This window comes from Phyllobates terribilis, unplaced genomic scaffold, assembly GCF_046119375.1.
Source record: "Phyllobates terribilis strain yellow unplaced genomic scaffold, ASM4611937v1 Scaffold_3__8_contigs__length_932513732, whole genome shotgun sequence".
Taxonomy (NCBI): domain Eukaryota; kingdom Metazoa; phylum Chordata; class Amphibia; order Anura; family Dendrobatidae; genus Phyllobates; species Phyllobates terribilis.
In genome coordinates this window covers 748349285-748367440 of record NW_027362763.1, presented here as the reverse complement: position 1 = coordinate 748367440, position 18156 = coordinate 748349285, and the positions used below count along the sequence as shown (strand labels likewise).

Here is an 18156-nt window from a genome sequence, read left to right as displayed (position 1 = left end):
TTCCTTTTGCACAACAGCAGGAGAAATTGATTCACAATCAGTGTTGCTTCATAACTGGATAGAAGTATGATATACTTGGAGTTGTATTGTTTAAGTGTTCCCTTTATTTTTTGAGCAGTGTATTTTAGTCTCATCTGTCACAAAACATTGTTCCAATAGCTTTTTAGACTTTTACAAGTGATATTCAGTGATCTTCAGGAAGCTGGAGATGCACAGCAATGTTGTTTTGGTGAGCCATGGCTTTATCATTGCCATCTTGCCATACTCACCATTGTTATTGAGTGTTCTCTGAAGGGTGGACTCCTGGACTTTAATATTAGATAATGTGAGAGAGGCCTTTGGTTGCTGAGTGGTTACCTTGGGGGTTTTTTTGTAACTATTTTACACCTTGCTGATGAATTTATTAAACTGAGTACTCCTGGGGAGGGTAATAATGGTTTTGCATCTTCTCAATTTGTTCACAATTTATCTGTGGATAGATGGAGTTGAATGCTTCAGATCTGATTTTGTAACTTTTTCTAGCCTGATGAACATCACAAATCAAGAAATCACCTTTGTTGTCTTGATAAACTTTGTACAAACATGTTGTGATGATGAAACTTTGATAGATCCCTGTTCTTTAAATATACAGTTGCCCACTCACATCTGATTGTCAACTCATTGCTTTGAAATACTAGACACTAATTTAAACATCAAATTATCAGCAAATCCTAAAGGTTCACATGTGTTTGGCACTCACAGACATGTTATTTGATCATAGTCCTCAAGAAAAGGATCAAGTCTAATATTTTTGACTCATTTGTTTAAATTGGTACTCTTTATCTACTTTTAGGATTTATGTGAAAATGTTGTGCGGTTTTAGGTTACATTTATGTAGAAATATGGAAAATTCTGTAGGGTTCACAAACTTTCAAGCAGCACTGTATATGTGTTCTGTGTCAATTTAACATATATATTGAGAGAGGAATAGAAGAAGCATGAGATAAAGAAGGAAAGAGGGAATTCTTCTTGACAATATCTTGTGTCTAAATGGAACAGCTCCTACGCCTGTAAGTTATTTGTTCAGCTTCCTTAATAATACATTGCCTGATTGGCAACTCTCCAAGTCTATCCGGGGCAATATGCAAGCTAAACATTTTTGACTGATTACAATTAATACTTTTTTTTCCTACATGTAACAGTATAGCATTTTATATGGTGATCAGCGCTGATTGATGTAATTTGGGTACCTAAAAAGAGCATTCAGTGTAATATTATAATTAAAACAGTTACACAGTTCATCATGAATAATGGTTGGTTAGAAATAATTTCCAGACTATCGGAAAGACATTTAAAAAAGTTAGTCAAGGGAACAATCTGCCTAAACTTACAGTGAGGGCAACTAATTCCCATAGGAAGTTCATGGCTGAGCCTTGCACATTTCTTCCATGTAAATTGCATGCCGTGTAATTTAGTTTCTGAGAGGAACTTAGCCGGTATATAAATAATTAAAATAGATTTTAAATATGAAGGGCCTCCCCTTGATAGAAAGAAAAGAAAGATACAGTATAGTTTACAGGCTCATTTTTATGAGATGTTACCCTAGCAGTCTAGATATTAGGTCAAGACTGGCAACTGGTCAACTGCGACTTCTTTAGGTGCCTATACATTTCCAATAGTTGTTTCGGCAGGGCAAAGAGAATTACGCCTGCGCAGGAGCGCGATCGAGTATACTGTGTGGATAATGTAGGATGTGTCATCCACCTGAAGCAAGAAGGAGGACGGCGTTTGCAAGAAGAAAGGAGGCGCCGGATCAAGACCAGAGACGCCCATCGAACCGGATCGAGCCATAGGAGAGAATAATAAAAGCAATTTTTTTGTGTTGTGCAGAGGAGATTGGGAACTTATATCCAGCATTCTAGTACGCTGTATATGAGGGTGTACAGGTGCTGACCCTATTTTATATGGGAAAAATCTGGTGACAGGTTCCCTTTAAAAAATAGATATATTGCAATTTTCACTCTTGTCATCAAACAAATTGAGAATGTTCAATTAAAATACAACCCACTTTTAATTTTTAGGGGAGGTAAGCCTCCTCCAGAACATCTGCCATTGAGAGAGAGTTGGAAGACCTTTGTACATATAAGATTGTTGATCACCTGACTTTCCTCTAATGTGTATTGGTAACTATAGACGTAATAGCTCATGTATATGACGCTAATAGAACCTTGTACAACCAACAAGCCATAAAGGACCTTAATAGGTTAGCACTGTTGATTTGCTTCACTGGGGTCCTGGGTTCAAATCCCGCCAAGGACAACATCTGCAAGGAGTTTGTATGTTCTCCCCGTGTTTGCATGGGTTTCCTCCAGGTTCTACGGTTTTCTCCCACATTTCAAAGATATACTGATAGGGAATCTAGATTGTGATCTCCAAAGGAGACAGTGATGACAATGTTTGTAAAGTGCTGCGGAATTTGATGGCACTATATGTATGTAAGAATAAATAAGTAAAATATGGCACCCATAGAGTTCTATGAGGCAATATCGCACCTCTACATGTCTCCACAGGCATATAAAAGTAGACATGCTGATGGGACCGATGGGAGTCAGTAAAATGGGCCGAGTTATTGGCTGTATCTCACTACGTGCCATACAATAATCTATGTGAACAGAATCAAACAGAATTAAAAAAAAGAGGATTTTGCTACAAAATATATATACCATATATGCACATGATGAGATATAGAGAGACTCGGACAATTTTACTGATTGGTGAAGAACCCATCAGTTGTGTGCTTCCCCAGCAATCACACATTTATGACCTATCCTATGTAAAGAAGGTAAATGTATTTTGTAGGAAAATTCTCTTTTTTTCTTTTGATTTTATATGCATAAAAAAAAGATTTTCCATTTTCAATCAAATTGTAGATGAAAAAAATATTTGAAAACTTGAAAACATCCATTAAAACTATAGAGCAGAGTAGCTATGACAGGCAATATTCTCTGTCTATATAAAGGCTGAGAACATGAACATATGAATGAAGGGGTTTCTCCAGCAGAACACTTGCCATAACAATTACATGGAGACACTCCATTGTCCAAAGTCATAGTTAAATACCATCTTACTAGACGTGAGTTTATGTTTTTATACACATTTCATGTATTCCCACATGCTGTGTTGCTGCCAATAATTTATGACTGATCTGCACCCAGGCTGCCCTTCAGCATTTTATTTAATCTCTGCAACAGTGATTTACAGTAGCTTGTCATTAATAATACAAAAATGTACATGTGTGTTAACAAGTTAGGCTCGGTCTTTTGACTGAAAAGCAAAAAATTTGGAAAGTTCTTGCTTGCAAAAATGAACAAAGGCACAATAAATCAAAAATCGTTTGTTTGCCGTTCCCTGGAGCAAATAACATTGTGGAAGGTTTATATGGGGAGATCTATTATAATCTTAGTACACAAAGTACATAGTGAAGATATATTTAGAAAATCAGCTAGAAGATCTACTAGTTTTGTATAGGGACTTATAAAAGCTGACTTTCTTATTCCCAGTGGCTAAAACTAGAGGCTTAAAGGGATGTCTCATCACAAAAAACTACGAGGAGAGCCAATGCAGCCAACACTTGGCTGCTGGTGGGCTAAATTCTGATGCCTCAGTCAAATAGTTGGTGTTGCAGACTAATCTACATTTTTACTGTAGTAGACACAATATCAGTTTTTTGTGCCTCATCTTATGACAGCTGATGTCAAAACAGCATCAGTTGTCAATAGGTTTTTTCATCAGTTCTTATTGCAAAACTAGTGAGCTGGATTGAAAAAAATGTCGCGTTTTCTGATTCTCTGATGCTTTTTAAGGGTTTTCGGTGCAACAACTGATGTGCAGGACGAATGTGAACTATTTCATGGATGACTAAGCTACTGCAATGCCCTGCACATGGGGTAAGTGACATAGCGAATCAGAAAACTATACTACATTTCTAATTGGAGGTAATTACTAATATTATTATTATTATGTAAGGGGGAAGACCGGGGTGTAAGTGCTTTCAGAGCAAGGGATCCGGAACTGCCGGGGCCGTGCCTCTGGTTGCAGAGGGAAGACAGACTGCGAGCACGGGAGTCAAGTGACTGGGAAGCTGGGGGCGTGTCCAGAGTGAGAGCTGGGAGGTCAGGTGACCGAGAGACTGGTGACGTGGGTAGAAAGAGGAACAGACTAGGACATTTGCACGGGAAAGAGGAGCTGGGTCCTGTTCAGCAGAGCAGCGTGAGAGGGTCCAGGCTCCTGGCTCCAGGACTGGGAGCAAGAGCCGAGTGCAGTGGACCGGAGGAGTCAAGCCGATTAGAGAAGAGACGCAGGGTCGGTGGAGCCGGGAACGTGAGGTGCCGTGTTATGGACTAGGGGCTCACCGGGTAAAATCGGAGATCGCCCGCTGCCGCCAGAAGACGGAGCATTGTTTGGGCGGGGAAGCCTGAAAAATCAACACCGGCATCAGCTGGCAACTGCCTTGTGAGGAGCAAGAGTCAGCTAAGTGAAAAAACTGTCGTTTATAACCGGTTTGACTCTGCTGCATCTAGTTAAACTGTGAACTGTCAGTGATAGACTTTTACCTGCTTTTCCCTTGTTTTTTCCCCCATATTTTCCCGTGTTACTCCCTGTGTGGAGATTGACCCTGTTATCATAAACCCCCCCTGTTATTAACCCCGCATTGGCTGCTCTGTGTTTCTGTGTCACTGCATCTAAAGTGTCCGTATTACAAGTACCCGTGTTACAATTACACCTACTACATATTGGGAGAGGATCTTGGAGATGGGAATACCCCTTTAATACCTCATCATATCAGAAAGAAATAGATTTGTGACTGTCTAGTTTGGTTTAGTGAATTCAGTAATGGCAGTTACAAGCTCCGAAGCCTCTCAATAACATCCATAAGCCCCTATAGAGCATGTAGGAAAGAGCAGTCAAGAAGAGGCATTTCCTTTGACAATATATACCAATAACTCACATTTTGAGGTTAGGTTTCCCATCAATAAATTTAAATTATGGATTGTGAAATACACCAAACTGCTAAATGTATAAAATAATGTGGCAAGAAAAACTTTGGGAGGATTTTGTGCAAACGTAGACATGTGCATGGACTGAAATAAAAGGTGAACATAGGGGTGAAAAATCCATAGGGACAGTAGAACATTGGGTCCCTACAAAATGTATTCTGTTAGTGGAACACGTTGAAAGCTACAATTACAATTTGTCTGATGTATTATTGGAATAGTCCAGGTTCTAAAAGGTGTAATAAAGTATTAGTATAATTATTACTATTGGATATACCATTCAGGGGCATAGACTATACAGGAAATGTGATGCCCCACAACAATGATCTCAATGTCCACAAAATCGTCTACCTTTAGGATCCCCAAACCCATGGAAGCCACAGCTGAACGCATCATGACTATAAGGGCTTCCTAACTCCACAGCCTCCTCTCTGATACATCTTTTGGGTGAGAGAAGGTTTTGGTATGTTAAATTGCAAATCCCAACCCATTACACCAGTTTAAGCCACTCTCTCCTTTGAAAGCAAAAGAGCACTTGGCCAATCTGGAGAGATTCATGAGTATTGGTTGGCCACTATCTAAAGTGTATAAGCAATTTTATTCTCCCAGGTTTACCACCACCACCACGCAGATTCATCATCATTATTAGTGACCCTGTCGACAGTTCGTTGCCCCCCAACATCCTCACGGAGCCCCAATTTAGAGGTATATCAGGTCTCTGAGATGTATGTCCCCTGATACTTCTTAAATTAGTAAATTATTAAATTCTAAATGTTGAGATTTGAAGTACAAGTTCTAAAACAATTAACTGCAAAGGATACACTGTAAGTTAGATGGAAAATTCTTGTATAAAATATTGAAATGTTCTTCCGGAATATTTAATTATTCATTTATGTTCTTTTTTTATTGGGCTTCTATGATGGAAGATTTTCTTTTAACCATGAAATCGTAAAATTACAAAGTGTAAATTCAAACCTACAGTATTTGCATTCACAAAACATCCTGTATTCACAGCCCTCCGTTTAATAGGGCAGCAGAAAATTGATCTCCCAAGGCAATTCAGGTCACAGGAATTGATAACCTTTATAGTCTATGCCTGCGAGTTTGCCTGTCGCTCAAAGATAATGCACTCTGGGATATTAATCCTGTAATGGCAAATATAACATAAGAAGCTGCTAGTTATCATGAAGGTGTTACATTGGAGATTACACAGAATTATATTGACACAACTGACATCTCATGTAATGAAGTGTGAACCTCTGATAGTGCCGGTTTCTCAAAGCTTCTATATATATGTGCTACGGAGATCAAAACATCAAATGAATTTGCTGCATGTGATAGTACATGGAGCTTTAGAAGCCTGACAAGCATTGATCTTAAGCAAACAACATAGTGCATTAGCTGTCCCGCTAATATGTATATGACACGCTAAATATTCACATGACACGCTAAGAATCAAGTGTGTAACCTTGAGGTTGTTTTTACTTATCCTGTTACTTTTTACACACTTATGGCTAATACCTGAGTGTTGTAATGGCTACATAATGTGGTATTTGAAAAATACAAAATATATGGGATTTAAAGGGAAAATGTCACCATGAAAATGTCAACCAATCTGCAGGCATCATGTTACAGAGCAGGGAAAACTGAACAGATTGATATATAGTTTTGTGAGAAAAGATTCAGTATAATCTGTGTTTTCATCATTTAAACCTGTGCTCTTTTTGGCCTGTAAGGTCCAGTGGGCGGGGGCTATCAGTGACTGACAGCTACTTCTGTGCACACTTGTACAAAGAAAGCTGTCAGTCACTGATAGGACCGCCCACTGGACTGACGATCCCAGCACAAGCAAAGGATTAAATTATTAAAACACATTATATTGAATCTTTTCTCACAAAACTATACATCAATCTACTCGGCTCCCCCTGCGCAATTTCATAAAAAAATGGAAGTTTATGGTCTGTATCCGCGCTGCCAACTGATGAAGTGACATCAAATGCCAGAGATAATGTAAAAAAAAGGTTTCTTTTATTTTTCCACCCGTTTCAAAGTGTAACCCACTTCTTCTTCAGGAACAAAACCATATGCAAAGACAGGGTTCACAAAGGTTTATATAGAGGAGCATTTTAAAAAGAGAGCGCCAAGAGGGACACATGACAATGTCATGTGTCAAAGTTCATAGGGTACACACATGATGCGTTTCAAGTGAGTGGGTTACACTTCGAAAGGCGCAAAAGAATATCTCTGGCATTTGACGTCACTTCATCAGTTGGCAGTGTGGATACAGACCACAAACTTCCATTTTTTTATATTTCTCTGGTAAAATCACCCATGGATCTGCAGCGACCGCACAACCTGGGAACAGGTCAGCATGTTTTATTACTATCCTTGACAATTATTCTCGCAGTAGATGGAGGCCCGATGCTATCGCATCGGGAGGGCGGTAATGTCACGATGGGGAGAGGTTTTGCAGCATTGAGAATCTCTCCCCCCCATGTGCTCACCCACCTATCTACTCTCTGTTTCCCCCATGTGCTGACTTCTCCCGTCTGTGCTCTCTTCTTTGACCTGTCTACCCCATGTGCTATCCCCCTTGTCTGCTGTCTCTCTCCTTCCTGTGCTGTGTTCTCCCCTCATGTGCTGTCCCGTTTGAGCTGTCTCCCCCCTGTGCTCTGTCTCTCTCCCCCCTGTGTGCTTTCTCTCTCCCCCATCTGCTGTCTTCTCCTCTCATGTGATCTCTTGTTTGACTTGTGTACCCCATGTGCTCTCCCTCATGTCTGCTCTCTCTCTCCGCCCCTGTGCAGTCTTCTTCCCTCATGTGTTCTCTCATTTGAGCTGTCTCCCTGTGCAGTAAATCAGACTGCCGCCATCTTTGTGCAGGCAGATAGCGGCGGTCACATTAAAACTGCGCATGCGCTCCTCCTGTACAAAGATGGCGGCGGTCAGTGAATCATTCGGCTGATCGCGGCGGTGCCTTTGCGGCGTGTACGGCTTGTTTGCGACAGTGTTCCGCTGATGGTACTGCACAAGAGGCTGGTACCACCAGCGGTTTCCATATTGAGACACCCATCGCTTGGATGTCCCAATATGGCGGTCGACGAACTTCCGCCACTTGGAATTCTGGAATCTGGACACATCTGGATGGAACAGGATGTGAAGACATTACAAGGTAAGTATATTATAGATAAGACCCTATTTTTTGTGCTATTTTTTCTCCTCAGCCTTTTACATCTTGCTCTATATCATGACGCCTGCAGATTAGACTACATTTTCATGGTGACAGGTTCCCTTTAAATGGAATAAATAACAGAAAAATTACCAATTGTTTAAATTTGGTTTGTATGTTAAATGTATTTTTTAAAACATTTTAGGTTTCTTTTTCAAATCACAATCTGTTTAATGGAAACCCGTCACCAAGTTTTTCTCATATAAAGTAGGACCAAGGGCAGAGCAAAGCATGTTGTGCGCATACGCCAGCGCTCTTTGCCCTTTCGGCAGGGCAGAGAGAAGTACGCCTGCGCAGGAGCGTGCTGGAGGATACTGTGTGGACGATGTAGGGAGCATCATCCACACGAAGCAAGAAGGAGGGCAGCAATCGCAAGAAGAAAGGAGGAGCCAAATCAAGACCAGAGACGCCCATCTGACCGAACCACGTTGTAAGTGAAGGTGAGTATAATAAAAGCCATTTTTGTGCTAGGCTGAGGGGATTTGGGACTTACATACAGCATTCTTTGATGACTGCTTTGAACACTCGTGGCATTCTCTTGATGAGCTTCAAGAGGTAGTCACCGGAAATGGTTTTCACTTCAAAGGTGGGCCCTGTCAGGTTTAATAAGTGGGATTTCTTGCCTTATAAATGGGGTTGGGACCATCAGTTGTGTTGAGCAGAAGTCTGGTGAATACACAGCTGATAGTCCTACTGAATAGACTGTTAGAATTTGTATTATGGCAAGAAAAAAGCAGCTAAGTAAAGAAAAACAAGTGGCCATCATTACTTTAAGAAATGAAGGTCAGTCAGTGCGAAAAATTGGGAAAACTTTGAAAGTGTCCCCAAGTGCAGTTGCAAAAACCATCAAGCGCTACAAAGAAACTGGCTCACATGAGGACCGCCCAAGGAAAGGAAGACCAAGAGTTTCCTCTGCTTCTGAGGATAAGATTATCTGAGTCACCATCCTCAGAAATCGCAGATTAATAGCAGCTCAGATTAGAGACCAGGTCAATGCCACACAGAGTTCTTGCAGCAGACACATCTCTACAACAACTGTTAAGAGGAGACTTTGTGCAGCAGGCCTTCATGGTAAAATAGCTGCTAGGAAACCACTGCTAAGGACAGGCAACAAGCAGAATAGACTTGTTTGTGCTAAAGAACACAAGGAATGGACATTAGACCAGTGGAAATCTGTGCTTTGGTCTGATGAGTCCAAATTTGAGATCTTTGGTTCCAACCACCGTGTCCTTGTGCGACGCAGAAAAGGTGAATGGATGGACTCTACATGCCTGGTTCCCACCGTGAAGCATGGAGGAGGAGGTGAGATGGTGTTGGGGTGCTTTGCTGGTGACACTGTTGGGGATTTATTCAAAATTGAAGGCATACTGAACCAGCATGGCTACCACAGCATCTTGCAGCGGCATGCTATTGCATCCGGTTTGCGTTTAGTTGGACCATCATTTATTTTTCAACAGGACAATGACCCCAAACACACCTCCAGGCTGTGTAAGGGCTCTGTGACCAAGAAGGAGAGTGATGGGGTGCTACGCCAGATGACCTGGCCTCCACAGTCACCAGACCTGAACCCAATCAAGATGGTTTGGGGTGAGCTGGACCGTAGAGTGAAGGCAAAAGGGCCAACAAGTGCTAAGCATCTCTGGGAACTCCTTCAAGATTGTTGGAAGACCATTTCCATTGACTACCTCTTGAAGCTCATCAAGAGAATGCCAAGAGTGTGCAAAGCAGTCATCAAAGCAAAAGTTGGCGACTTTGAAGAACTTAGAATATAAGACATATTTTCAGTTGCTTCACACTTTTTTGTTAAGTATATAATTCCACATGTGTTAATTCATAGTTTTGATGCCTTCAGTGTGAATGTACCATTTTCATAGTCATGAAAATACAGAAAAATCTTTAAATGAGAAGGTGTGTCCAAACTTTTGGTCTGTACTGTACATTACTCATACCAGTCTCTGTAAAAGAAATACTATTACAAGAAAGTTTGCACACAATTGAGTGATCCTACCCACTGGACTCCTAAATCCAGATTGAGCAGAGATTTAAATAAATTAATACAAGTTAAACTACAGCTATACGACAGTAATATATACAGTATATAGTAATCTGCATAAGTTTTAGAAAGTCGTGGAAAAAATGCTGCACAGTAAGAATGCTTTCAATAAAAGAAGTGCTAATAGTTTATTTTTAATCAATTGACAAGATGCAAAGTGAATGAACAAATGAGAAATCTAAGCTGAATCAATAATCAATATTTGGTGTGACCACCCTTTGCCTTCAAATAGGCATAAATTCTTCCAGGAACACTTGCACACAGTTTTTGAAGGAAATCAGAAGGGAGGTTGCTCCAAACATCTTGGAGAACTAATCACAGATCTTCTGTGGATGATGCTTCTGCAACCCTTCTGTCTCTTCATGATAATCTCAAACAGACGATGATGTTGAGATCAGGGATTTGTGAAGGTCATATTGTTACTGCCAGGATTCCTTGTTCTTCTCTAAGCCGAAGAACGTTCCTAATGACATTGAATGTATGTTTGAGGTCATTGTCCTATTGCAGAAAAAATTTGGAGCCAATCAGGCACCTCCTTAATAGTATTTATTATATACAAGAATCTGCCTATATTTATCAGCATTGAGGACACTATTAATCCTGACCCAATTCAAAACTCCATTTGGTGAAATGCAACCCCAGACATGAAATGAACTTCCAGCATGCTTCACTGTTGCCTGCAGGCATTCATTATTGTACTTCTCTGCAGCCTTTTGGCAAACAAACTGCATTCTGTTACAGTCAAATATTTCCAATTATGTATTGCTAGCTGAGAATACCTGCTTCCATTGTCCTGAACCAAATTTGTTATTATTTCAGGCATAGTTGAGTCGCTTAGCCTTGTTTCCTTGTCAAAGCGTGGCTTTTTGACCACAATTTTTCTATGAAGTCTACTTCAGGACAAACTTCTCTCAACAGTAGATGAGTGTAACCGAGTCTCACTTCTGAGCTCATGGCACTGCTGGACATCTTCAGATTTCAGAAGCAAGTAAGTATGATGTACCTCACCAGCTGTAAATTTCCTTGGCTGATCACTGTGCCTATGGTCCTCATCATTGGTCATTTCTTGGTGTGTGTTCAAAAGAGCTTGAACAGCACATCTTCAAACCCCAATCTGCTTTGAAATCTTTGCCTGGGAGTGAACTTGCTGATGCAGTATAACTACATTGTATCTTGCTGTGCTCAGTCTTGCCATGTTTTATGACCTGTAAGATGAAATTTTGACTGTTCCTCACCCAGTTTAAGGCCTCCTACACATTTGTTTCTGTTTCAGTTAATCGCTTTTTTTTTTTCAAGCTACATATAAAAGTTACAAATATTTTCACCCATTTGTTATAATTGGTTACTCAGACATATGACAATAAAACTACAAAATCCCTGACTTTGTGTAAGTGTACTTAGAAGAACTGATGCTGTTTTAACGGCAAAGAGCGGTCACACCAAATTTTCATTTGATTTCGTTTTTTTGTTTGTTCATTCACTTTGAGTTTTGTTAATTGATAAAGATAAACTAATAACATGTCTATTTTTAAAGCATTCTTACTATGCAGCATTTTTTTTCATATCTGCCTAAAATTTTTGCATAATACTGTATATCTCAAATTGTCAATCTGTTCAAGTTCTCATGTAGTATAAAATGATATCTGCAGAGTGGAGCAAATTTTCAGTGTGATAGGTTCCCTAAAAAAAAAAAAGAACAGGCTTTTAAGGGGTGTAAAAAGGATGCAAATGTTTGATTAAAATGAGTTCAGGTCCATCTCTCTTCTTCAAAAATGACTGTCAAATCCATTCAGCCAGCCTGACAGTCATTGCTTAGTATTATTTTAATTTGCATGTAGTATCTGTGTATTCCGAGTAGTATCATACTGTAGTTGTATTGGTACGGTAGTATTAACATTCATATCACTGGAAACATTCTTTAGGCCATATTACTTTTGCATCAGTTAACTACGAAGGAAAATAGGCAATTACAGGGCGTGCCATAGTAACAGAAATGATTAGCTGCAGGTTGCCGGAGGCTGAAGTGCTGATTGCGTATAAAGACTAAGTCAAATTACTTACCAATTGTTCACTTGAAGTATGGTGAGACCTGTGTCTTGTGCCAACTGTTTTTTCTGTTCTTCTGATGGGTAGGGGTGCTGCAAAATAACAGAGAGTTACTCTTAATTGTGATGAGATCTCATTTTGTTACAAATACAAATGCCAGCATGGAGTCTCTAATAAAACGGCGCAAAACGGTGAGGTGTGTCACTCTTTTATTAGTTGTATTCCACATCATCTAATTATTAGGCAATGCAGACATACCAATTATAAGAATTAGCAGAGTGAAGAAATTGCTATTAAGAACCCTGGCTAGTCACTCATATTCATTTTGTCTTCAGTTGGCACACAGTAGGAGCAAGAATCAAGCTGGTATTATACCAGAAAATAATCAGATAAGCTATTGCCCACACTACTTTGAAATTTAATTTAAAACATTTAGAAATAATGGACGAGAATATAAAAAAAAAAAGAGCTTCTTTTGGCGCCGTGATCCAAGTCCTCCACATTATGTGGCTCATCAACGAAATGCTGGGATTTTGAACACGCGCCAACTTAAGGTCACTCAACGCATATTTTGCCTGACATTAACATAACTGTCTTAGTCTAATCATCAGATGGAGAGGCCAAATGCTCTGATTCAAAAGGGGTTTTTTTTTAATTAATGTTATGGATAATAGAGGTATTAGATTTCATATGAGAACTCAAATGTACTTAACTAAGGAAAATTACATCATTCTCAATGACTTATTAAAAGATGTTAATTAACTAGTTTAAGGAGCATATTCAGATCAGATCAGATCAGAATTCTTTCAGTCCTGGGTCACGTAGAGAATTTAAAAAAAAATTAACCAATGTCTCTAGGCATGAGAATGGATTTGTACATGAGACTGTATGTTTTCAGATTAATTTTGATACCCATTGAAATAGAAAACACTATGGGGTATTCACAGTATTGTTTAACCCCTTTCTGACGTGGAGAGTAATAGTAAGCCCCACGTCAGATCGCCTTGTTTGGTGCGGGCTGAGCGCCGGAGCCCGCACCTTTCTGGGCATATGTCAGCTGATCTATATTGTTGACATGTGCCCACAACAGACGCGGGTGGAATCACGATCCACCGGCAGCTGTTAACTAGTTAAATGCCACTGTCAATGTCTGACAGCGGCATTTAACTTGCCCTTTGGGAAGCGCACCATTGGCCCTGCCCATCGGTGACCCCGTCACATGATCGCGGGGCACCGATGGGTTGTTATGACAATCCGGGGTCTGCAGGATACCCCTGTGTTTGTCATTGCCAGTAAGCAATTTTGCTTCACACAGGCGATCTAATCATCGTCTGTGTGTAACAGAGGGGATCAGATATCTGCAGCTTCTAGTCTCCTAGACTATTAAAGCATTGAAAAAGTGTAAAAAATATGTTTTTAAAAATATGAAAAAACATACACATATTTGGTATCGCCGCGTTCATAATCGCCTGATCTATCAATGTAAAAAAAAAACAATTAATCGGATCGGCAAACAGCATAACAAGAAAAAAATTCTAAACGCCAGAATTCCGTTTCTTTGGTCACCGCAACATTACAATAAAATGCAATAGCCGGCGATCAAAACATCAGATCTACCCAAAAATGGTATTAATAAAAACGTCAGCTCGGTGCGCAAAAAATGAGCCCTCACCGGCCCCAGATCACGAAAAATGGAGATGCTACACATCTCAGAATATAGCGCCATATTTTTTTTTTGCAAACGTTGGATTTTTTTTTCACCACTTAAATAAAAAAGAACCTATACCTGTTTGGTATCTACGAACTCGTAATGACCTGGAGAAAAATAATAGCAGGTCAGTTTTAGCATTTGGTGAACGTGGTAAAAATAAAAACAATTGTGGAATTGCAATTTTTTTCCCGTTTTCCAGTACACGAAAAAAAAAACAGAAAATGTTCCTGACATGAAGGGGTTAAAGGGAATCTGTATGTATAATCAACCTTCCTAAGCTGTATATTTGGGAATGTAGATCATAGAAAGTAGAATAATGATACCTTGATATCTGCGATCCGATGTCTTACTACAGAGAAATCCATGTTTTTCCTAATGTGTAAATGAACTGTTAGGATCTATGGGCCGGACATAGATCTCCCTTAGTAACCAGAGTGAGACATGTAGATCAGGGAAACAACATATCAGTCATTACATGTCTCACAGTGGTAACTCCCTTTCATTTAAAATAAGTTCTGGAGGCAGATTCTCTGGGAGATCTGAGGCCGGCCCATAGATCTTAACAGTTCATTTACATATTGAGAAAAATGTGGATCACTCTAGAATAAAACATTGGGCCAAAGAAATCAATGTATCATTTTATTCAGCTTCCTTTGAGCTACATGTCCATATAGACGGCTTAGGAGAGTTGATAGTATCGTCAAATTCACTTTAAGGACTGGTAACAGATTGCATCAAAGACAAGATTTTGCAACACAATGAAATGCATCTCAACAATAATTTACTATGGTAATGGCATAGCTGACCCACCACATGGAAAAAGTTGTATGTGTGTTCACATTTCCAGAGAATGTGGGGGGCTTTGTTTTTCAACTCACATGTAAGTGGTAGAACTGTTTTGAGGTCCATGAGGTATATAGATTATATATTGGAAATACTGGTTATTGCTGTACAATGACCTTACTTATTCATGTATTGTGACTTTACACAGACCAGAGATTTTCATCTTATAGCCCCAGATATTTGTTACATAGTTATATAGCTTGAAAAAAGACACAGGTTCATCAAGTTCAGTCTTTCTCCACCATTGATACATTCTCTATTGTTAGGTTATCTATAAACCACAGTGTCATTTGTTGTATGAAAAGCACCCAGCGCTTTATTAAATGCTGTTATGGTGTTTGCCATTACTGCCTCATGCAGTAGGATAGTTGTAAAGTTTTAGTTTACAAATATCAAATCCCTGCAAAAATTCTCTCTCTTTACTAAAAGATTGTAGGACCCAGATTGCCAAAGTCTAAGAGAGGTCTCCACTGGGCCAGGGTACATATTTCATGTCTCTAATAAATTTAGACGAAAAATTTGTAATCTCTAAGAAGTTTTGATGCTTAAAGGTGCCCACAAACTTTAAATAGTTTCTAGCCAACCATATGTTCAGTGGTCCTGTGCCCAGCTATCCATTTATATGCACACTTAACCAAGCCTGTATGTGTTCTCTATCAGGTAAGCAGATTTAAACAGCCACCAGGCACTTCTGCTTATCTTGAAGGAGAACAAAAGAATTGGGCATTTTATTTAAACATGTTTGATTTTACTTAGGGAAAAGTTGGAAGCCCTCGTACACATATGACAGTCTGTTAGTCATCTACGTTGCATGGGTGTCTTAAAACAACATTTTCTTTCTGGAGTGGTATCAGAAATGCATATTCCCTGCCTTTACTAATCAACTGCGGTCTTCTGCTCTTCTCGGCGCTACTCCGGTCTGGTTCCACCATCTTGAGACCACAACTCCTGACTGATAGAAAGTCAGAGCTAACAATCACAAGCTCTCAATGTAAGTCCATGAGGTCATCGCTCTGGCTTCATCCTGGCTCCCATAGACTTACATCGAGAAGTAACTTCTGGCTTACCAAACACTGGAGTCATCCAGCAGGTCACAACTAGCAGAAGACGACCAGAGCAGCACTGAGAACAGAAGAAGATGGTGGCTAGTAAGTATTTTATTAAGGACAGGAAATTGCATTTGTGATAGTGACATGAAAATCTATTAGTGATACCACTCCGGTGGTGGAATAAAAGAAAATGCTGGAGTGGTGCTTTAAGACAAATTGGGGTCTAAATACTAAGTATTGTGAATAAACAGTACAAGAGTAAAAAAATGCATAAAAACATGAATTCATGTACATGAATGTAATGCCATTGTTTTAAAAAAAATTGCAACAATTTTACAGCTAGACGCTGTATACTTACTTATTTTGAGAAAAAATTGCAGCCACTTTGCCTACACTCAGTGTCAATATTTATTAACTATGAGGAAAGGACATTAAAAGGACATTACTGTCCAAACATAATCTGCCAGCAATAATACATTTCCATTCATACTACATGTATTTATTTGTGAATTAGCCATCGTACTCAGAGCAGACACCTGTGAGAAGGCCATTTCTGTATTAAAACTTGCTGGTTAGGCTAGCTTTTAATTCCATTAGCATTATTTGCTAAGGCGGATTAGACATGCCCTAACATTTCTGGCATGCCTGCTTGCTACACTCTGATCCACGTATCATTCTATACAGTCCTGTTGTTTTTAAAAGCATTCCACCATTCTTCTGATTGATTGCTCATTGTGGCCTCTAAGAGGTGTAAAGAATATGTCAGCATCGGTAATTCCAGGTGGATTTGCTTATTTTTACTATGGGAAGTTTACAATCTATATATAAACATTCCTTCTCATTTACCCACATACAGGATTATTTACTTTATTTTTATACTATCATGGAACAAGGGGCTAAAGTGTATTCTTCTTTTTAACATATATATATATATATAACGATAAATATATAAATGTACACATGGTATGAATTTATAGATAATACAAGTTAAGTTTAATTAAATTTTGAAGGTTCAAATTTCACACTGACATGTCATTTCATCTAAGAAAAGGTTAAGCATCACTCAGAGGAGACATGATTAAGATGCTCGGGGCATAAGATAAAATGGTTTTATGTATTAATATGGAATAAAATAAAATTCAAAAATCGGCACATGGGCAGACAGAGCAGTCAGGCCCTGTGGGTTTCCTTACTGCACCAGATGACCAGTATTAGGAGTGGAAGCCAAATTCACAATGTCAGCAGCAGGCATCACTTTCTAGTCTACTGAAAGTTTTTGAAGATCAGGTAGATAAAGTTAAAGTCTTCAGATGTTCCCCGTGCCGCTCCGGTCCGGCGCCGTCATCTTGTAACTTCCTACTGATCGGAAGTCAGAGGTAACAGTCACAAGCTCTTAATGCAAGTCTATGAGCAACTTGTTCTGGTTCTCATAGACGTACACTGAGTTGTGACTTTTGAACCACTTCTGGAGCAATCTAGCAGGTCACAAACTTCTGGAGACCAACCGGAGTGGCGTCCATAAAAGATAAAGACGGCGGCTTGTAAGTATGAGACTAGGTTCCAGGGACTTAGATTAGTAGTACCACTCCAGCACTGCAATAAAAAACAAGTGGAGCTTTAATGATTAGATATAATTACTGTATTTTCACCCAGTAAGGGGTTGTTTCCATTTATGTTACTAGCTGGTGTTTTTTTTTTCAACTGAATAATAGTGAAATGCTGCTGAAAAAACTGTTTTAGGAACTGATCCAATAGTTTTCGATGGAATCATTCCCAGTCATCCAGCATATCAGTTGTTGCACCATGTTAGTCATGTTCATTGAAGACTTGAGTTACTTTAGAGATTGTCACAAGATAATGATGTCCTATCCATAGGTTAGATCACCAATATCAGATCGGTTGGGGTCTGACAACTGGTACCCACATCAATAGGCCGTTATAAGTGCCTGAGGAATCCGGATGTAAGCACTGAGCTGCACTCTGTAGCTCCATTAATTGTGCAGCAGCCAGTGCTGGGTTCTGCAAATAAGCTACTATTCTAGGAACTGTTCTATAAAGGATGATATACATTATCTTGAATAGGAGCTGTTTGGCAGGACTCGACAAGGACACTGCCTGTTGAATGGAGATGTGCACTGCATCCGGATACAACTAAAGTTGAAAACAGCTTATTGGTGGAGGCGCCGAATATTGAA

The 18156-nt window shown here is 39.5% G+C and overlaps 1 protein-coding gene across 2 annotated transcripts in view; it reads right to left on the bottom strand.

Annotated features, from left to right (window-relative positions):
- MEIS1 (Meis homeobox 1) overlaps window positions 1-18156 on the bottom strand; it is a 193930-nt gene that overhangs the window by 21817 nt on the left and 153957 nt on the right. For both annotated transcript variants that reach the window (XM_073672173.1, XM_073672174.1), the window contains exon 9: window positions 12374-12450. In XM_073672173.1, the coding sequence (XP_073528274.1) occupies window positions 12374-12450 (77 nt within the window). The remainder of the gene's footprint in view (window positions 1-12373; window positions 12451-18156) is intronic.